At 39.1% G+C, this 22240-nt stretch overlaps 2 protein-coding genes across 2 annotated transcripts in view; both read left to right on the top strand.

Annotated features, from left to right (window-relative positions):
* The first annotated feature begins 1268 nt into the window (after window positions 1–1268).
* On the top strand, window positions 1269–21225 carry SPART (spartin). Its single transcript, XM_044442664.1, is given in 10 exon segments — window positions 1269–1481; window positions 4242–4609; window positions 4611–5078; window positions 6678–6875; window positions 8516–8620; window positions 12149–12272; window positions 13664–13858; window positions 14949–15107; window positions 15206–15296; window positions 19720–21225. Coding segments are annotated over 9 exon segments (1896 nt in total). The 5' UTR covers window positions 1269–1481; window positions 4242–4270; the 3' UTR covers window positions 19937–21225.
* DCLK1 (doublecortin like kinase 1) overlaps window positions 19421–22240 on the top strand; it is a 317888-nt gene continuing 315068 nt past the window's right edge. Inside the window, exon 1 of the mRNA XM_044442668.1 lies at window positions 19421–19425. The gene's annotated coding sequence lies outside the window, so the exon portion shown is untranslated. The remainder of the gene's footprint in view (window positions 19426–22240) is intronic.

Below are 22240 nucleotides of genomic sequence, written 5' to 3' on the forward strand. Positions count from 1 at the left end.
TGTGGTGGTGGGATGGCTATCAGCTACCTTGAGTGCCATTTTTTGACAGAAAGATGGGGTGCAAATAAAATAAATCAGTAAATCTGCTCCTTCACTACAGGCAGCAAAACATCTTGGGCTGACCCTATGTTTGTAAGTGATGCTGTCATCCTCAAATTGTGCTGTCTTCCAGATACTTTGGATTAAAGCTTCCAGCATACTGGACCATTGGCCATGCTGGCTGGGGTCCTTTGAAGTTGAAGTAACACAATATCTGAAGGCATCAGGGTGATGAAGACTGTTCTAGGTAAAGGCCAGGAGAATTTCTCCTGGGTTTCCCCCCCCCCCCCCCATTATTGATTTGGTGCATTTTGCATTTAAAAAGTTTTTATTTTCAAACTGTATTCCTCCCTAAAAGAAGAAATGCTATAGACCAAAACAATCAGGGAACAGTTCACCAGGCAAAAATTTGTTTTCCCTTTCAACTTTTTGCCAGAGTGGTCCGAACATTTAACTATGATTGTGTAGCTGTTCCTTCAGCAGCCGTTTCCCATGCCATGAAGAACTTCATCTGGGTACCTCAGACCAAGAATCGTTTGGATCTGTTATTGTCATTATTATGCTGATTGCATACGTTTACATCTAAACATATCTGCAGTTTCACAGAATCATAGGATAGTTGGGTCAGAAGGGGAAAGAAGGTCATCGAGTCCAACCCCCTGCTAGTGCAGGACGCCAGTTACACCATCCCGGTCAGAAAACTGTCCAATTGCTCCTGAAAGACTCTGGTGTGGAAGAGAACACAACCTCTCTTGGCAGCTAGTTCCACCGTCGTACTGCTCTCGCAGTTTACTTTCCCTTCATTATATGACATTTGCGTATCTGTCTGTGAAACGTCGGTTATGTTTGGAAATGTGAAAGTTGAAGTAACATTTTGAATATTAGAAAACAAACAACCTTTCCCCACGCCACCGCTCTAGCAAAGGAACCGGAGTAACCCAACTGTTTTCCCCGCCCCGTTCAGCCGGTAAGCCTGCGCTGGAATTGCTTTTTCATCCGACTATTTCTACAGTTTCCTCAGACTACAGGTTCCAGAGTTCCTGGGGGAAGGGCAACCATGGCATGCCATTCGGGTTCTGCAGAACGGGGTTAGATTCGCAGCATAGGCATTTATGCTATTCTCCCAGGGCGCAAAGCTACGGATATTTGGGCAGAGGGGGAAAGTCCTACAACTCCCAGCGTTCCTCAGTCTGCTGGGGAACGCTGGGAGTTGTAGGGAGTTCCTTCCCACGCCTAAGAGGCGCAGGGTTGCGCCCTGGGAGGATAAATGGAACGCCGCAAGCCGAGCGATTGCAGAGTCTTTGGTGTGCGGGGGCGGTTGAAAGGCTCCCAGAAGCTTCCAGCGGGAGGAAAAAAAGATCACCTCGAAACAAATGACGGCAGTCACCCACGTGACGTGCTGTGACGTAGAGCCGGAGAACCAACAGCCGAAGTAGAAACAGGTGCGGTAGCAGCAGCAAGAGGAGAGTATTTCTTTCACGTATGTATAAGTTGGTGTTTCGAGTTCTGCACAGTCCGGAGATAGTCGTCGCTTTCCGGGTCCCGTGAGTGAAGGGGAAAACGGGGCTGGGAAACAGCAGTAGCGTGGAGAAGAAGAAAAGAGCAAAGCAATAATAAATCGCTGTTAAATTAAATTTTTGAGCTGAAAGGTCCTGGGTGCGCTTTCTGCCTCGGCTCTTCTGCGCCCCACCCACTTGATTCGCTATGCGTGGGGGCTGGTTATTGCAGTTGAAAATACAATTAGAGTATGCTTAGCGGCCTTCTTTTTGACGGAGAAAGTGCAGTGTTTTTTACACCTAAAAATAAGTCCCGGGGTTGAAGCCGTGATAAATCCAGGATCAGATTATGCCCTGGGGATATTTCTTGCCGTGTTTTCGTGCGTTTGTAGAGAAATACTTGACTTCATTTCATCGCCTGGCTTGACAGTGTTTGCAGGAGACATTTACGTTGCTGTTAGTGGAGCCTTTTAGCGTTGAGAGCTAGTTTTTTTGTGCTTTACGGAAATGCAGCTGTTATTTTGCAGCCTGATTCTGTCCCTGTTCGGTATGAATGAAGCCAGCTCTGTTCAGTGATATTTAGTTTCAAATGAATATTAGGTAGTGCTGTATGGTTATTCAGAACTAAGTTCTACTGAGTTCAACAGCACTTGCTGTTAAGCCGTTTTTCCTAACTTGGTGTTATCTGTTGCCTTTTGGTCTTCGATTTCCATCTACCCAAATTAGCATACTTAATGGTCAGGAATGCTGGGAATTGTAGCCCAAAACATCTGAGGTGCACAGGGCTGCTCTTAAATAAAAAGTACACAGAATTTCAGTCATAGCATGGGCAGTGGTGGGCAGTTAAAAGCCTACTTTGGGCCTTGTTGTTTTTCTTCCATTTGTATGGGATATTTTGTTGTCCTACTGTGAGATATATTGGCCATAACTAGTACATTTGGAAGGGGCACAGTGTTTGTTTAGTACATTCTTATCCTACCTTTCTTCCATCAAGGAAGTCAAAGTGGCACATAAAAGGTTAGAGATGTAAGGGTCCAGGAAAAAAAATGGTTTTTTGTCCTGCAAATGTTTCTGAAAAAATCATGTTTTGAAAAAGGTTTTAAAAAAGAGGGAGCATTCACATCTCTATGGTCTTTCATGCTGGCACTGAACAGACCCAGCACTACCTGGGAACATAGGAAGCTGCCTTATACAAAGCCAGACCCTTGGTCCACCTAGCCCAGAATGTCAGCATGGGCAGTGGCTCTGTGGGGTTGTGAGCAAGATGCTTTCCTAACTGCACCTGGAAACATCAGAAATCAAATTTGAGTCCTTCAGCATGCAAAGCAGGTCTTCTGCAACCAAACTATGGCCTTTTCTTAGCTTCAGCCAAGGAACCCATATCATCTTCCTTCATATCAATTGCCCTGACAGAATTCATTTTGGCTGAATAGAATAGAATAAGTTTTGGAATGGGCTTAAGTCCAACCCCCTGCCCTGTTTCCATATGCAGTCACCCATCTGGTTGTAGGCTTGCATCTTTTCAGCTCAACAAAGGTGATTCAACATGCTGGCTGGATGTATAGCTATTGAAACTGCTAGGATGATTCTGCCCAAGCGGAGATGAGCTTGAACTTTACAAAATGAAACTAAAGCTGGCTGCAATCCAGCAAAAGCATATGACTGCCTTACTTCCCTTTTCATGTGCACTGCTGACATTCACTATTTAGCACTCCAGTGCGTTGCATGTTGATTGTTATTCAGAGCAAAATCTGAAGAGCACTTTGACCTAACATCACAAGCTTACAATTGCATTTGTCGCAGAATTATCGCGCTTCATTGCACCTTCCCTCAAACACTCCCAATGGTCATGCTTTCAAAGCTGAAGTTTCCATGTTCTTACGGGTACAGTTTTTGAGCTACTGACTTGATTTCTTGAAGAAGGTCTTTGCTTGTCCTAAAAGGATGTTTGGCTTGGCATTTGGCAACTGTTTCAAAACCCAATATGAATTCCTGTTGAACTCACTGTGTAAATATGCTTAGTCTCATGCTGCATATTTGAATACTAAAAACACAATAGCACAGTGGTGTGTGATTAGTGTGAACAAGGCTAGGATAATTATTTGTTGTGAACTATATCACTTCAGTCTATAGTCCAGAGGCTGCACAACACAGTGCTCCTGCAACGCTTCCTCCACAAACCTTTGTACACATGAAAAGCTTCACTATTTGATTCTCCTTATCTTCTTCTGTAAATTTGCAGATGCAACCATGTATCTGCAACTTAGACTTTATATTGGAGGGAGCTTAGCCTACTGAATGCATATTGAAATATCATAGAATATTAAAAGCTTTTAAAAGCTTTTAATCATTAAGGAGCAACTCCTGCACTAGTGCACTAAGTCTCCTATTGAAGATTAGATACTTTTGACTTGCATCAGCTTACAACCCTCATAAAGATATGTAGACTTTTTATTGTGCATTTTGAGTTAACCTGTAAATTTACAGCAGCAGGAAAGGGCCAGCCAGTCTAACTCTTATAGATTGAGGTAATATTTCTTTAAAGACAAGAGAGCCTGTTTTTTTTCCCAGAAAATTAGGAACACTAGATAACCCTGAGGCATAATTCAAGACTTACATCCAAAATATTTTCAGAGACTCACTTTCTCGCATCCATATAATAGATATCTTCTAACCGAAATGTTTGCTTATGCTTTATGTCTCCAGTTATACATGCTGAGTTCCAGTTTCCAATAATGACTGAACACCCAGATTCAACTATGCAAGCAGATATGAATGTGAAGGCGATTGAAGAGCAATATAAAAAAGCTTTTGTGTATATTAATAAAGCCCTCAATACAGATGAAGTGGGACAGAAGGAAGAAGCCAGGAATTATTATAAAAAGGGTCTTGACCACTTGCTCAGGGGAATTAACATTCCATCCCAAGGGTCTGAATGCACAGGGCCCCAATGGGAGTCTGCAAGGCAAATGCAGCAAAAAATGAGAGAGACTCTGCAAAATGTCAATGCTCGCTTGAGCATTCTGGATGAAAATGCACAGCCTAATCCGACTGCAGTGTCCCCCCCCAAGAGGGACGCCCCAGTTATATCCAGCAATTCCACCCAAAGAAAAGCCAGAGAGGCCTCCTGTACCAATTTCGATGGTGTCTCCATCTCAGCCACTTGCAGCTGGTGGAGGTTTTGGGACTACAAGCCAAGGGCAGGTGGCTGTGGTGTCTCCATCTTCGCTGCCTGTTGAGGCACCCCCTGCTTATACCCCTGAGGCCACTGATGGACACTACACGGTTTCATATGGGACAGACTCTGGGGAGTTCTCATCTGTTGGAGAGGACTACTACACTAAGTGCACACAGCCACCTCCTGTTCAAAGTCTTGGAGTAGATGCTGATGAGCTGATCCTCATTCCTCATGGTGTGCAGATATTCTATGTGGCCCCTGATGGGCAGGTCAGTGCTCCCTCCTATCCTGGATACCTCCGCATTGTGAAGTTCTTAGATACTGAAGCTGCAGCGGCTCAGAATCGCCCTCCTGCTTTCCTTCAGGTAAGGCCTAGACTTCTACTTGTACTACTCAAATGCTTTGGTGGGCTTTTTGAAGAGATGCCATTAACCTGGTTCATATATAACCTTAGCCTATGGTTTATTTAGCCAGGGTATGTTGCCCCATGACTTATTTAACCAATGGTGTCTGGCAGATGATTGAATAAACAAATAGAGAAACAAACCATAGTTTTGTTCCTTATCTCTGGGTTCTTTCCCTCCTTCTTGCCTACTTCTCCCTGTATGCCTGATATCTTTGTAGGACTGTACAGGCATGTGCAGAAGCTAGTTTATTTGACTGCTACTGAACATCTCTGTAGCCTGACAGAAAAAGCCATGTTTCTGGATACCCATTTAAGAAAAGCCCAAACTTCACAACCTGCAACAAACCACAAGTTCTCCTTCTTGGTTCTTCGTAGTTACATGTGAATGCAGCTGGATTCACACATACAGGAAACGTGCAAGATGAACTTCACCATGGATTAATGTTGTTAGTAGCTGTTAAAACACTAAAGCTTATCTTTTTGTGCTGTCCAGGGACACTGATTTTCAAACTGTATTCTATGATGCTTATGGAACTTCCACAGTGAAAATAGTCTGATGTCAAACAAACTTCTGAAACCTTTCCTCCTCTATCCATTTTCCCATGTACTGGAGAGCCACTAGAAAGCACTGGGTGGGCTGTGAGGTGCTCTCTGTTAATGCAGGGCCACAGTGAAGTCCAAAAGTGTTGGGCAGCACTCAGTGCAGGCACAATATGCAATTCAGGACATGGCTTAGGCATTCTTGGAGGGTTTTCATGGCTGAATTCTTGCCTTGGCAAACAGATGCTTATTTTTTATTTATTTATGAAATGTGTGTTGGATTGCCATGGAAATTAAGATCGATACATCTTTTTAATCTTTCATAGAGAACCATTTTGAAATGCCCGTTCTTATTTTTTGTATTTTAAAATTATATTCTACTTTTTAAAAATTCCCAGGGCATTTTGGAACTTTTTAAAAGAACAGGTTTTTTTCCCCGGAATCTTTCTGGTAATATACCAGGGTTTCCTTCACCCTATCCCAAGACTTTACATCTCTGCATAGCATTTCTATTACATTTATATCCTGCCTTTTTTCTGCAAGGAACCTGTTGTAGATTACATAACTCTCCTCTTCCCCTCTATCTTATTTTTACAAGAACCCTGGGAGGTAGGTTAGGCTGGGAGGCAGCAAATGGCTCAAAGTCACCTAGTGAGCTTTATGGCTAAGTAGAACCTGGTTCCCTTGAGTCCCAGTGTAGCACTCTATGTCATGCTGGTTCACCACACTCAGTTGTGTTGCTCAAGATCCTTGTTCAAGGTATCCAGGTTGTCAGAAGTATCAACAACAGCACATTAAGTGCCTTCGAAGTTACATTTTGTACAAAAAATTATAGCAACACACCAAAACACTGTTTAATAGTAGTTCAATTTTCAGTATTTGGGTATGTTTGCATACAACTCCATTTACTGGTTCTTTTATGCTTGTAATTAAACTTAAACTCTTAATTGCTAATGTATTATTCAGTAAGAAAAGCAGCATTCAGCTCAATGTGTCCACTTCTCCATCTCTCTTCCAGGTTTGTGACTGGCTGTATCCCCTTATGAACAATCAGTCACCGGTCCTCTCCTGTAACACCGGAGTCTATATGTTTCCTGATCTGATGTCTCAGGTATCAGGATCATATGTGGGAGTAGTCTTATCTTCAGAACTTCCAGCAGCTGACAGAGAACTGTTTGAAGACCTGCTGAAGCAGTTGTGTGACCTTAGAGTTCAGGTAACACCAATATTATTCCATTCAGCTGAGTAATTTAAAACAAAACTGTGTATGAGAATAATTGAGTGACATGGGTGAGCCCTGAAAAGTCTGGGTTGTGGAGCACAACAAACACATTTCATTATGACCAATATGAGGACTTGCATAAATTAATGGCTCTGTCACACACATTGAATAAACTACCTATCAATTCTGGACATTGTATAAGATTAAAAAAAAAATGAAATCAAACAGCTTTGTTGAAAACATGCTTCTTGAAAGTTCTGGGCTTCTGGTTTCTGTTCTCTTTCTAAGGTCACATGTGCAAAAACACAGAGGGGATAATATTATTGTTTGCATTTATGTGGTGGCAGTGCTGAGCTAAGATGTAGTTAAGACAAGGGGACAGCATAGGAAAGGGCAGCTGGATACAGATAGGATGGAACAATGGAATGGACTGAAAAGGAGAGATATCATAGTATAGATACAACTTCTAGTTCCTGTACTCCCATGTGCTTTGGCAACAAAGAAGTTGTCATGACTTCTGGGCATATGAGACACCCTACCTGGGAACATACAGTTTTTGATGTTATAAAATGTTGTATTGAATTGTGAATTAACATGTTTTAGTGATCTGATTTCCACCATTCCTTAAGAACCATGAGAACTGTCAATAGCAAACTGGATAAAAATTGATTTATTTTTTTCCTTGGTGATTTAAATTGTAATGTGTGATTATTAGCTTCCACCATGTGTGAAGCTTATATGATTTCCCCCCAGAACTATTGGGCAGATATATGAAAATACATCTACAGGATGACAAAGTATTATAGCTAGATCAGTTGCTCACACTGGTCAGAGCAAAATCTCATTACTATAGATATTTACAAATAACATTATTTTTATGAGACTAGAAAGAGGCAGCTTGATCGCAGTCTGATCTTGAAATACATGGAAAAGTTATTTGAAGGTCCATCACTCCAGCAAATATTCATTCTAGCAAACATTGTTATCGATGTGAGAAATTTATTTATTTAAAACATTTGTATGCTACCCATTTGTGCTGCAGCACCTCTGGACAGCTCACAGTCATAAGATAAACAAAACTAAACTACAATACAATGTTAATAAAATAAGGACAAAAATATGAAACAGAAGGTGCAATGGCATTAACTATTAAAATATTTATTAAGAGGCAGACTTCAACTATTGAAAGCAGATTTTTAGCACTGAAATTAAAATGGCTTACAAAAAGGAAATGAAAGTCTGCTATTTGTGTTAATGAATTAAATCACTTTTGCTTAAAATATTATCTTTAAAAGATTGGCTTCAGTCCATTGAAAAATTAGTCATATGGTGGTTAACAACCTGCTATTGCTTATTTACATGGTCTGCAAATGCATAGTGATCTTTACTAATACATGAGTCCATCTGTGTGTAGTTCATTAAAAAGATAGTTCCTGGACTGTGTGACATGGTAGGCATGTCATGAGCGGAATTGGCTGGACCTGGGGGTCAGACTAGATGGCCTGGGAGACCCTTTCTGACTCGCTTCTGTTTCTATATTATTGCCTGTTACTGTGCTACAGTGCAGAACAGATTCCTTGCTGAGCCTTCACACGTGTTGAACCTATTAATGTCCTTGATATATGATACCACAGGTTCCAGGATCCCATGAGAGAATAGGGTTATCATCAGAACATTCAAGATCTTACAAAGAGCTTTTTGAGGATCTGTTAAAACAGAGATCTGATTACAGAGCCAAGGTAAATTTTAGGATTTCAACTTAAGAGTGGTGGCAAATTACTAAGTTAAGACATGTTAAATTTCAGAAATTGAAATTATCATTGTTTTGTGATGTAAAAAGTATATTTATTGCAAATAAACAATGATTGTTGTGGAAGAAATAGTATTTAAAATATGATTCATAGGGTTAATGTTTGGTAACCTACATTAGTATGCAATATATACAAAAATACATCTATCAGGGTAAGAATAGATGAGCTTTGGGAAACAAATAATGAAATGGACCAAGGTATAAGTAAAACATTATGCAAAGACATGTTAAGAGTGTAGAAACCAGAGCAGGAACTAGAAACAAGTTCTGTCACTGAATTCCAGAAATATATTTTATGAAGGAACAACACTGTTATTGCTGTGTTGTTCCTTCAAAGAACGCAGGGCTCTGTTTGTATGTATTTACAACACTGGCATGGTTCAGATGTAGCAACCTTAGGTTGCCATCCAATATGGCTGCCTGTAACACTCTAAATTCACAGGATCACAGGTATCCAGTTGATGATGGGAGGAGGGGCTGAGGCACTGCTGGAATTGCTTGTATCCCAGTGGAACACCGCTCCTCCCCTTCCTGTCTGCTTGCAGTATCCCCTTGTGTAGGCTCCAAAGTTGCAGTTGTGACTTTGGAACCTCAGCTGGTGTGGAAAAAACTGTACTAGCTGTGAGTCCTAGCTCCTAACTCAGAAAGCATTTCTAAGGATGGAGTTGGAACCCCAACAATGTCTAGCAGCCACGAGACTGGAGCCTTATTCTGCTAAACCCAAGTCATCAGACCGAGAATGAATTTTTATACCTGTGTTTTCCATTCTCTCCTCATGGTTTTGCTGGTCTTCAAGGAAAGAATTGTGCCTTGCTAAATTACACTCACTTGTGACAGTCAGGCCATATTAAGAAATAGTGGCTTAAGTGTTTCTTAAAAACAGAGACATTTTATTTTATCATTAAACAAGTCCGCATTTTCACAAATCACAAGAAGGCTCTACAGGAAATTGTTTGTCCATTTTTTGAAGATTACAACATTCTGAGTTGTAAGATCTTTAGTACAGTCCAAAAATTCTGATTGAAACATTGTTGCACAAGCAAATTCAGCATAATACAGTTTCCTTAGCTAATTTACAAATTGATGAAAAGGGAATAGTATGAAAGTTGCTCTTGTGAGTTCTAGAAAATAATCTAATACAGAACTTTTCTAAAACATTTTGGAGGTTGTACTTAGCAATTGTACAGCAGCAATTGTACTTAGCAAAATTGAGCTTTGGTCTGAATTACCAACTACCTATTTCTGTTTCAAGTGATTCAGTTAAGGAGCTTTTAGTGGATTAATCAGAGACTCATCAGTTGCTTATATTTGGCTCCTGCTGTTCACATGAATGACGGTTATTTTTAACTGATAAGCATGTATGCAATATCGACAAAATAGACAGTGAATCAGTACTTTTAAGGAATGACATTAATTTCAGTTTATTCACTGCTGTACAATAATTACCATCCTAGGGCTCATTGATCATACAATAAGTTTAAGAGCTATGTAGCCCTTACATTCTGGTGTAAGATCCTAATGCACCTGTTTGAGTGAAATTGACATGAGCGAAATTGGGTAGCCTGGCATGTCAGTGTTGTTCACTGAACAGCCCACAGTACTTCTGACAGATTATCATACTTAGATTCTTTCCCCTCATTCCTCCTTAGTTCTCATGCCAGCTCAGGCATGGATTGCAACTGCCTTTGCAGCATAACAACATCTTGTCTCATGGCCTCAGCTTGTGGGTCAGTATTTTTTATGTAACTGAGCCGCTGGAGTTGCCAGCTACAAAGACCACCCCGCAACTGCCCTCATATCAACAAATGGAATTAACTTGCAGAGCCCTTTTGCATGAAGGAAGGGATTCTCAAATTTGGAGTGGGGGGATTTCATGCTTGTGCCTGGCTATCTGATATTTAGCCTGACATACTGATAATCTCTGTTTTGTCGATTCATTAATCAGTTTCTTCCTCCATTTTGGCACTTGCTTTTGAAGTGTGCTTCACTTTATGAGAAAATAGGAGTACCTTCTCAAAACATCTCTCCAGCCACTTTTGGATCCCATTCCTGCTTTTAACCTCACCCTGTTTCTAGCTCTATCCTCCATATGCTTATAGAGCAGTAAGCAGGGCTGGTAAACATTCATGACAAAGCAGTAACAGAGAGGGCGAAATTGAGTACATTTCAAGGCCGAGAAGCAAAACAGTAGCCAAAACAAAAACAAACCCCACAGATATCATTGCTACCATGGTAAGAACAATCCTGAAAAAGCCATGCCTTCTCAGGGTGGCTTGTTTGTATAAAATAAGCCACGTTGTAGAAACTGTGTCGGGTTTGCATAGTATGATTGACCCAACATGGTTGAGCACCCATGGTGGTGTATCATGTCATGTAAACCAGGCTATTGTATCTGAACTGAACCTTACAACTGACAAAATAATACTAAAGTGCCACAGCTGTGGCTGTACGTAATTGTGATAGTTCCACTCCGCACTCAGTGAATTGCCAAAATAAATTTTGAATGTGCATGTCAGCCCATCTGCATTGTTGTAACTTTTTACAATGTGGATTGATGTGTGGTTTCTAATCCAAAATGGGTCTGTCCTCCCTGACAAAAGCTCTATCACAAGCTCGATGTTGTCTGTTCGTGGCTGTGCCAGTGCGCAAAATACCAAGAACAAAAGAAATGAATGCACTTCTGTTTGTATATTTGGAAAGGGAAAACATGTAGAAATAAATCCACCCCCTTTCAACCAAAATAGCTTCAGTCCTAACTCAGTGAACAAAGAGATGCAAGGCGAGGGTGCTTAACAATGTTGAATGAAGAAAAAACAGACTTTTCCTGAAATTGCAGTTGCAAATAGCTCTTGGGCACTGGTCCTTCTTGCTCTTAAATGTAAATAATTTGTGCACAGCATGACTTCTTATGATTAAAAAGCTGCTAGTTAACTAATAAAACATTAAAATGTAGTATGAATTTATATTTAAAGTGCCCGGTGAGAACTATACAGCTGAATTCATTGACACACAAAAAAACATAGGTTAAGAAATGTAACTAGGTAATCCCAATTAAATTCCCAGAACTGGCCGGCCTTATTTTGACATCTAAAACACAGCAAATTGGGAACAAGCTGACTATATAAAATAATTTGGAATTATACTGACAGTGCATGCCATATCACAATTGAGCTGAAAATGTTACTTTTGATACATGTTATCTGTGAAAAGATTAAGCACTGAACTATTCCAAAGTTATGCAAATATTATGGGTGGAAGAGGCAAAGGGCACTTGATTAAAGTCCAGGCCTCTCCCTATTTAAGCTAAATGTATACTTTTCTAAAAACTGTACTCTGTGTAGCACAAAAGCGAGACAAGCTAGTTGCAATGTACAATTCTTTGTAGTGTAACTTGGTAGCTGATTTGACACTGCATTGCTTTGTTATATTTTCTTGTGCTCATACTTCATTCTTTTAGCCTACAGAGGCTTCAAGCAGTGTCATCAACCTGGCTGATACTGTTCCTATTCAACCAATGCCTGAGCAGAGAGAGAGAGAGTTGCCTGAATGGAGTGAGAAGGTAGCCCATGGAATCTTAACAGGTACTCTCAGAATTGGTAGAATAGATATTTAATATAATTTCCCCATTATGGCAGTGTGAAGAAATTATTTTCCATCCTAAAGGCATGAAAGAATAGCAAACAATTGATTCCATCCACATTTGCAATAGAACTCTTTGGAATTTGCTTAGGGGTGTATAAATATTTGTTCTCTGATATTATCTTATAAGGCACTGAAAGGACAGAAAATGAAAAGCTTGAACTTCCAGGTTGATTACACAAATAGCTGACCAGTAATCCAGCACTAAATCATTGGGATGCCATCTGTCATTGGAAATGTTTACTGTTTGATAGTAATAGGATGTTACTGTCTGTTAATAGGACTATAATGTATGTTTATATTACCTGGACCATAACCAGTTTGTTGACTTTGAGAAGTGAATTGAAAAGATCTCAAATGGCTCACCGTTCTCTCTGATGAAAATATAAAAATGGTTTAAATAAATAAATAAATATAGTATACCATAAGAACAAGTTGCCTTTCCTGAGGGTGGTCTGTTTATTCCCCCCCCCCCCAACAAACCACCCTGACAAACCATGGACTGTAATGGGATTTGTTTCACCTGTGGCAGGTTGGTGTGTTTCAGGAATCCAGGTAACCATCCTGTCTTGAGGTTGTGGGCTTTTAAACAATCTGTGCCTCCCTATGTCCCTGCAGGGGAAAAAAATCATGGGAACAGCTTCCAAAGTAACTGGAGTTTGATAACTAGTTGTCAAACTGTTCTGCTCCACTAAAAAGGGGATGTATGATGGAATGTTCACAAGTATGACATACCCACAGCCAGTGGTCTGAAGCAGTGCAGACTAGACCTCTACTGCCTCATTCTGTACAATGTGTAGAACCACTCTAAACTTCCATGGTGGAGATGGCATCTGCAATTTTAGTTGCTTTCCAGTCATGGCCAGCATTTTCTGCTGAGCATTTGCAATAGTGCTTCCTATTGGCTGTGGAATAAGTCATGGAGCAGAAATAACATTTGATGGGAGACTGATGCAGCACTGTCTTGCCTGACCTAAGGATGGTAAAGGCAGCATGCGGCACTTGTTCTCCAGAGCTGAAGCCTGCTTCCCTGAAGGGAAGAACACCTAGTATGATTGCCCCTGCCTTTTCCAGCCTTAAAGGCCAGGATGCTTAGCTGTTCTGTTCTTAGTGATGAGTTCTGCTTTATAATTGCAGTTGCTTCTGTAAGGTGAAAGCCAGACTTAAATGTGGAGGTGGGGATTCCCAAAGAGGAATGCCATGGCCAAAGGCACTTTGTTCTTGCTGCTCATCTTTCACTATGCTAAACTGGACTTGCCGGGTGTGCAGAAAGAAATGCTGTCCTAGGGGCTACCTCTCGCTGCTGCTGCATCACTCTTGTTTGTGTTCAAAGGAGCCTCCTGGGTGAGCTGGGGCCTGGTCAAAGGAGCAGAATATACTGGGAAAGCAATCCAGAAAGGAGCTTCTAAACTCAGGGAACACATTCAGCCAGAAGAAAAGCCTTTGGAAGTCAACCCAACTGTAGCAAAGGGACTACATGTCACAAAGCAAGCTACAGTGGGAGCTGTGAAAGTCAGTCAGTTCCTAGGTAAGAGCTGAATATCTTGTTCTTGGGGATCATTCCGAGATAACTTGATAGGCTTTATTTCTTAAGTCTGTCATTTGTTTTTAAAATGAACATGATTTTAAAAACTACGCTATAGGGGCTACATGAACATGGAGGATATGAGGCCATAGATCTTCATGTTTAACATAAGGCTATTTGTTTTCAGTGAGAGATTAAAGTCTTTAAATTTCAATTATCTTTTCAAAATGTTTTACAATCTAAAGCTACTTGGATGTAAACATAAATAACACTAGGCATATTTAGCCCATTTCCATCCTTGCTTTCTCCCAAGAAGTTTATGGAAGCATAATCACAAGTCTTCCCTCTTCATCCTTCCAAACTCCTGAGGGATTCATTAGGCTGAGAATTCTTGTGTGGCATGAGGCCACCCAATGAACCTCAGGGCAAAGCATGATCTGAAGATGCTTTCTCTTGCCTTAATCTTGCATCCAAATAACTGAAACATGCATGGCATAACAAGGTCTCACCTGTACCTTTAAAGTAACTGGACATGTCTGCATAGTTATTCTTGTGTCCCAACTAAAATGTTCCCTTGGACTGTTATGGCTCAGACTGTATAGCACTGAGGGATCTGCCTTATAGCAGATCAGACTATTTGTTCATATGGCCCAGTATTGCCTCCTCTGACTGTGGGCTGCTATCAGGGCAGAGAAGTCTTTTCCATTCATACAGAACATATGCTCTGCCAAGCAGTGGTCCTTTGCCCTGTAGATAGTTGAATGGAAATGCAAGTGAACTCTGTAAGCTTTCAATATAAATAGATGCAGATGCTTTTAACTGTCTGAGGCTGCTGGGTGCAGTAAGACAGGAATTTTGCCTGATATCAAGCAGGAACTATGTCTTTAAGAAGCTTTGGTTCTCTGGTTTGTATGAAGAACCAATGGAGATAACCTTTGCTGAAATATCATAGTATCAAAAGCTGCCTTCACTAAGTGAAATTGTTGGGTAAATAAGTCATTAATGTAACGCTTGATGCACCTTAACAGATCTTTGAACTGAATGGCTCAAGTAGGAAATTAAAATGTCAGTTTCAATCATGTTTCTGTTGTAGTTGATGGCGTGTGTTCTATAGCAAGCTGTGTTGGAAGAGAGTTAGCTCCTCATGTCAAGAAGCATGGAAGCAAACTAGTCCCAGAATCCTTAAAGAAAGACAAAGATGGAAAGTCTACTTTTGATGGAGCTCTGGTTGTAGCAGCAAGTGGAGTTCAAGGTAGCAATTCTTGAAATGTTGTCAGTCTGTGCTCTAAGTTGTGTTAAATGATGTTTGTTCGCTGCCTTATGGTTCTAATAACTTGACTTAATTTGCAGGGTTTTCAACAATCTGGCAAGGTTTGGAAAGTGCTGCGAAATGCATTGCTAAGAATGTATCGAAAGAGACAGTTCAGACTGTCAAGTACAAGTGAGTTAATTTTTTCCTCTGCTCTCCCATGCATTTTGATAATGTAGTAATTTTAGGCAATTGTAACCCCATGCATATTGCTAAATAATACAAACACCCTTTCTTAGTTGGAGCCAAACTAGATATGAGCATGACAGTTCAATTTATCTAGATCATTGCATAAAACAGAAAAAAATGTATTATTGAACGGGTTGCCTTCATCCATAGCCTTTTCCTCTCCCACAAGCACTTTTTTCCTCAGATGAACTGTTGAACCAGAAGTTAACTTTACTGGGAGCTAAGTACTTCAGAGGAAAAGCTGCAGGAGGTAAATGGTGGGCAGGAGGAAGTTCAATCTACATGTCCTTTTTTAATTATTAAAACTGGGCCATCCACTCCTTTTTTCAATGTAATTGGAGCAATTCAGCTTCTAAACACAACTGCTGCTTTCCGGTAAAGGCCAAAGAGGATACAGTGAGTCATTTCATATGCTATAGTCTCTACCTAAATTGGGTTCTCATTAAATAAATGCTCTTCATTTGCCAGCTGGACTTCATTCAAATGCTGCAACCGGATGTATTTCAATGGTAGGGGCAGTTGGTGTTGAGGAAAATGCCAGTATATGTAGATAACATAAGTGATAATCTGTGACTGTGTAAAATTTTATTCAAAAGAAGAGGGTTTTTTTAAATTAAACTTTCTACAAGAAGTACTACTTAATGAGGCAGACTACTTGGGTGTCATTAGATGGTGATAGTAGGATGACATGGAAAAAGACAATGCAAAGGACAGGCTTGTGAATAGCTTCTCACCTAACCTCACGGACTAGGGGAGAATGATCCATATCAGCATAACTGATTCAGTATATATGAGCATTTTTATTAGTCAAAATGTGGCCTGAAAGCTGTGTTGGACTAATGACTGCTGGACAATAGAGCAGGCAAAAGCAACTTATAGGTAATGGCTATGACCAAAGTGTAAAGGGAGGGGGAAATGGCATTGCATGTTATTGGCATGAGATAGAGAAAAGAAGAAAGTATAAGACTCTTAACTGGAAAATGATGACGGAATGGTAATAAGGCTTGAGCAAAGTACAAGTTAAAAGCTGGTAAGCAACTGGCAATAGTAAACTTGTTTATATATTTCATTATGTAAAATAATTATAGTACAAAACACAAAGACTGACTTGATGAACAAAAATGACATGAAAGTGAATGAGGCTAAAAGTCAGCCTGTAGTGTGATTAATAAAATGAAGTCCAGTTTTGATTGCTTTCTAATTGAAATCACTTTTTAGGTTAAAAAAAGACAACTTTTGAAAGGAGCTTAGAGTTGGCATGGGAGCAAAATGGAATTGTTGGAAAATGTCTGTGCCAATTCGTTTTAAACATATCACTTCGGACTTGCACTATCTATCAATGTGGCTGTCAAGATATTATTTGGTGCAGTTTCTTCCCTAATTCTACAAGTTTGGAGTCTGCCTCATCTGAGCAGCAGCATCTTCTGTCAGAGTCATCACGCATTTATGAAGTATCTTTTACTGGAAAGACTGAAGAATATGTTCTGTTTCTCTACTACAATATTATTTTTTCTTCTTATTTTAGATTTAAAAATAGGGAAAAAGGAGATCAGCCTTCACTGGCCTCTAAGAGTGAAAAGCAATAAGTAACTTGCACTTATCTACAACTAACAATTGTTTTGATAACTTTCTTTGAGTATTCACCCCATCTCTTACCTGTTTGTGTAAGGTTATAAAATCATGCAACTCGGAAGAAGTTGCTCAGAATAAATCCCAAACTCTAGACATTTAAACGGTTCCTGAAATCAGGCCATGGTAATGCAACTGTGAACTAAACAGCAGTATCTGAATATGACAGACTCTCCAAATATTGAATAACGAATAGTCCAGAGTAGAATTTCTTGCTTCCCACCCCTCCCCGCCCACACACACATTGTTCTGCAGTGTAGTTAGCTCCTTGGAGAAGCTACTGACAGACAAGTAAACAGTTTATTGGTTCAGCAGGAAAATTTTACATGGCAATTGGGAGATGGCAATTTATCCCCCAAATATATTGGGTATTTCCCATTTTGTAATAGTTTAGGTAATTTGGTATAATAGAATATTTATGACTGTTCTGGCCAAAAAATCTGATAATTTAGATCCATATCTCTGCTGCTACAGGAAGGTTTGTTTTTTCCTGATCTTTCTGCTGTAGCTAATCATAACCGTATAAACTGTTTTCCTAGTTTAGATCTTCTGACTCCAGTCTTATGACCCCAACCACTCCCTTGTTTATGACTGGGGATGAAAAATCAGTTAATGTTACATTACTGTTCTGTAAAGTATTTAAAAATATTTCCTTAATGTTAATTTTGGTTCTTGAACTGCTTTACTGCTGTATTTTTACCCACCAATAGTAAATATAAATTCAAATTATGTTCCTAACAGGTATATTTCAATACTCACGTTTGAGATGGTGTGAATAGTCTTGTCATTTTGGTACTGCTTCAATCAATTCCATTATCTTTAAATATTGGTGTGTTTGGCTCACTATATCATGGAGAAAATAACCCCAGAAATAATTTTGACATCCAATTAATTTGATCAAATTTTCTATATTTAGCAAATATAGTTATAAGGCTGCTATGTTGTCGATAAGAAACTTTTAAGACTATGGTACTGGATCCCACCCTCTTCCATTTAGTTCTGATGTGTGTTCTGAAACAGGTAGTTCAGTACAGAGTTTGGTCATGAGCTAGATTATCTTGATATTTCTGACAATAACAAGCATTCTATGTTCTTTGTGAGCTGCCCCGAAGCTTTGTTGCGATGGGGGTGGCATAGAAATGTTTTAAATAAATAAATAAAAAATTATATATATATAAAAATAAACTATGCCTCATATATGAGGCACAGTTCTGTATTTTGGCTTTGCAAGTCAGTTGACCACCCTGGAAGAGTGGAAAGTAGCTTCTTGTTATACCACTAATATTAGTTCAGGTATTCACAGGGGGTGATCCTTCACAGTGTCTGTTCCTCAGATGAGTTAAGTAATGATTCGCCCTTTTATGGATACTTTTAGAATGATGTGCTTGTTTTTGTTTTGGTATAAGTATTTGCATAATTTGCTCTAAAGTGCTAAGTGAATGAATAAACTTAAGTTAAATTGGACTGTAATTCTCTGTGATGAATCTAGCAACTAAAACTTCTAGTACATCATCACTGGAATCAGATTGTAATGCTTGCCCTCCACAGATGGTAAGAATGGCAGCAACATAAAAATTAAGCAGCAAAGGAAATAACAAGAACTGAAGGTCCCTTTTCAGTTGTAATTGTGTGCATATATAATAAATATAGCAGTGAATTTTCTTCAGATTAATAGAGGGCTATTTCCACTATTATAATAGAATCAGTGTGGTGTAGTGGTTAAGTGTGCAGGACTGGGACTCAGGCAATCTGGGTTCCAGTTCCCACTTGGCCATGCAGCCAACAGGATGACTTTCAGACACTCAGCGTAAATGACCTCACAGGGTTGTTGTGGTGGGAATAAGATTGAGAGCGGGAGGAAGAGAATTACATAAGCCACTTTGAGTTTGTTGTAAGAAAAAAAGCAGGATATCGATCTAATAAATATTTTTTCTTATAACTCTTCAATGCCATAAGGTGGACTTTGATCCTATTTTATAGTAAAGTATATAGACTGCTGGAAAAACTGGATAGTATCCAGCTGTGCCCAATGCTAATAGTACTAACATTGCATTAGCATGAAGTAGTTTTCACATTGTAATGAACGCTCACTAGGTCAATGGAAAAAGCAGTGATTTGTTGCTGAAATTCACTGCAACTAAATTTTCATAGACAATTGGCACTTTTTTCCAATTACCCTAGCTAATAGTTTGTGAAAGTGTTAGTTTGTGCAATCACAATATCATTAGGGGTAGCAGCTGGTTACAGTTAAGATTTCTTAACTGTCTATTTTTAATATTTTATAGATATAGCCTTGGTGCTTTTAAATCTGCTTTATTCACAATGTGTGGTGTAACCTAGCATAGCTAAGAATGTCAGCAAAAATCCTAGATCCTACTCAATTTTTTCTTCGGGAGCCAACAATACTTTTGGTTTAGTTGCAATGTATAAGCCCAACTTTGAGGTCTGTAGTTATAAAAACTTGAGTAAAAACCCTCTGATTCTCTGAATCAAGGAAGAGAAAAATTAACTGAATCTGAGACAAAATAGCAGCCCTATAAATTTGATTGTCTTAAAATCATCCTCTTTTGTTTCACTTGAAAGATTTCAAGAGAAGATCAAGCGAATATATATGCTCATTGATTTCAGGCTTTTCAAATGAATGTTGAGAAGCCATTTGAGAATGGTATGCATATAACAATTTTTCTTAATTGTACAAAAATGTTAAGAGTCTAACTTGTCCCTTATTTACATTAAGGTATGGTGATGATGCTGGCCATGCTACAGACAATGCAGTAAATTCTGCCATCAATGTTGGTGTGACAGCTTTTAATATCGACAATATTGGAATCAAAGCTATGGTGAAGAAAACTGCAAAGGAAACGGGCCATGCTGTGTTAGATGAATATAAAATTGTTGGGAAAAATGAATTTAAAGCTATTGAAAAGAAAGAGAGAAAAGAAGATGGACACTGAAAACAATGTGTGAATGAATTGCCCAAAGCCTTAATGTGCTGTGTAACTTATTTTAAAGCAAATGGAGTATTAATTCAGAGAGAGTGTATTTGTCTAACTTTTAAGGCCCTGGAGTTAATTTATCAATATTGAAATTGGTCTTTTCCAGTATGAATTGTTTCAAGTTACCATAACTCCTTTACTACTGCAATATCTATAAATGAAAGTGTAGCAGCATTAACTTGCAGAAAGAGATTCAGATATGTCTTTTCTCTTCAAATTAAACTGAAAAAATAGAATCTAGTTTCATGTATGGAAGGACTATTTTTGTAACAGCATAGACAAATACTGTACTAATGAATTGCTTGAACAGTTACTAACTGCCTAACTGGATATATTACTTCACCTTTGCATAAACCACAAGCAAAACAAGTCAGTCCTTTTTAAAAGGAAAAAAGGTGGTATCCAGTGCTGCCCATCTGCTAACAGGACCAACTGTTCATGTAATGGGGAGCTATCAGTTCTAAAAACAAGCGATTTGTAGAACAGGCCAGAACAGCGGAACTCGCTAAAGGAAACTCTGTTGGACTGTTTTGATACTGAAAAAGCTGCTTAATTGTTTCCAGAGCTGCTTTTTGAACAGGTAGTTCCATTGATGGTACAATGGCTCCCACTTGTGCAACAGTGGAAATGCAGTGGTACACTTGGATACAGCTTTAGGAAAACTAGTTCCAAAATCTTACATAAACCAAAACCTAAAATATAACACTAATCCACTATCTCCTGGATTAGTGGTACAAAAGAGTTAACTAACCTTTGTGAAATCCTGGATTTTACTGGAATACATGGCAAAGTTCTTGCCAACTTTAGTATTTGGCATTATCCAGCCATTTTCTGAGAACAGAAGTTCTCTTTAAGGTTGAGACTATGTCAAAGAAAAGGTTGAGCTCTGCATAAAAGCTTTAATTATGTTCTGTATTTATTATAGGATCACTCTACTGTAAATTTAAAGTCTGTACTATTCAGAAGTGAATCTTGCTGTAATATGATGGAATGTAATACATTTTCTATTTTGTATGTTTACGTTTGTTTCACCTTAATAGCAGCTGAATTTTTCTAGTTGGGAAATTCTCTTACAATTGGTGTTTTGTTTTTGCTTCATATGTTGACAGAACTTGCTGTGAGGCTTCACAGATGCTAAATTTGGTAGCATTGATAACATCTATATGTAATGACAGTTAGGAATACATGCACTGTTTAAAGAGCTAACCACTTAATGTCTTAAGTATGAATTATACTCTTAAGATGCATGTGTTGGTTGCCAGTGTTTTTAATTGTGTGGATTTAATTGTAAGCTACAATGAACATCAGTTGAGTGGAACTGTAAGGATATTGGGAAGCATTTGTAACTTCATTTTGGGAATGTGAACTGGACTAAGGTTGGGCAGAGGCTGGTTCTCAGAGTAGAACTATGAGCTGCACCCACCAGAGGATGATGCAAAAGATAGGGGTGCAGATATGCAAACACCATTATTCCTGTTTTAGCAATATAATTTAGGCAAAAAGGAAGGGAAGTCACTTTGTAACTGCTTAGCATGCGGGAGCCATAAATCCTTCTGATTTACTGTTAATCACCCAGAGATGTGTTAATAGGTCCTGAACTGGTTGCTTTCTGTCTCCACTAGTAAGTATTGCATTTCATTTACATTTAGTTCTCACTCCCACATAGACTTATTCTTTAATATCTTTACAATCTCTGGTCAGTTCCTATCAATTAATAAAAATACAAATATACAAATTACAAATATGGTGCCTTTAACAGACACATGCCCCCTCACTGACACTTAGGAACTTGTCTTGGCAGAATATAATCAAAGCTGCCCCTATTCCATATCTATATGTTTTTACCCTAGCAGGAGCATGCAACTAGTACCACTCTTCTATGCCAAGATAAGAATCTCTGGTTTCTTTTAACCATTCTGAGAAAGCATTGACTCAGTTTTGAAACTAACTAGATTCTGCTGTGTTTACTCTTTCTAGTAATAAAGGCTGTCAAAAAAGGAGTGAAATATAGTTGGCTTAAATTGTAGGCGCCTGTTAAATCATTTGCTTATCTTGTGTGTTAAGGTATAACTGGAGGCAAGCAAGAGTTACTAAATTGAATAGAGGTATGCTTATAGGCAAAATGACTTTTGGAAACTCCTAGAGAAGAAACACATCTGTGTGGTAGCTTGTGAATATATGCATGTTCTGTAGCTGAAACAAAAAAAAGCTAAGCAATTCTCTCCTTTGGAGAGAAAGCCTTATGGAAAGTCTTGCTCTTCA

The sequence above is a fragment of the Varanus komodoensis genome, unplaced genomic scaffold (genome assembly GCF_004798865.1).
Source record: "Varanus komodoensis strain SLA01 unplaced genomic scaffold, ASM479886v1 scaffold4, whole genome shotgun sequence".
Lineage (NCBI taxonomy): Eukaryota > Metazoa > Chordata > Lepidosauria > Squamata > Varanidae > Varanus > Varanus komodoensis.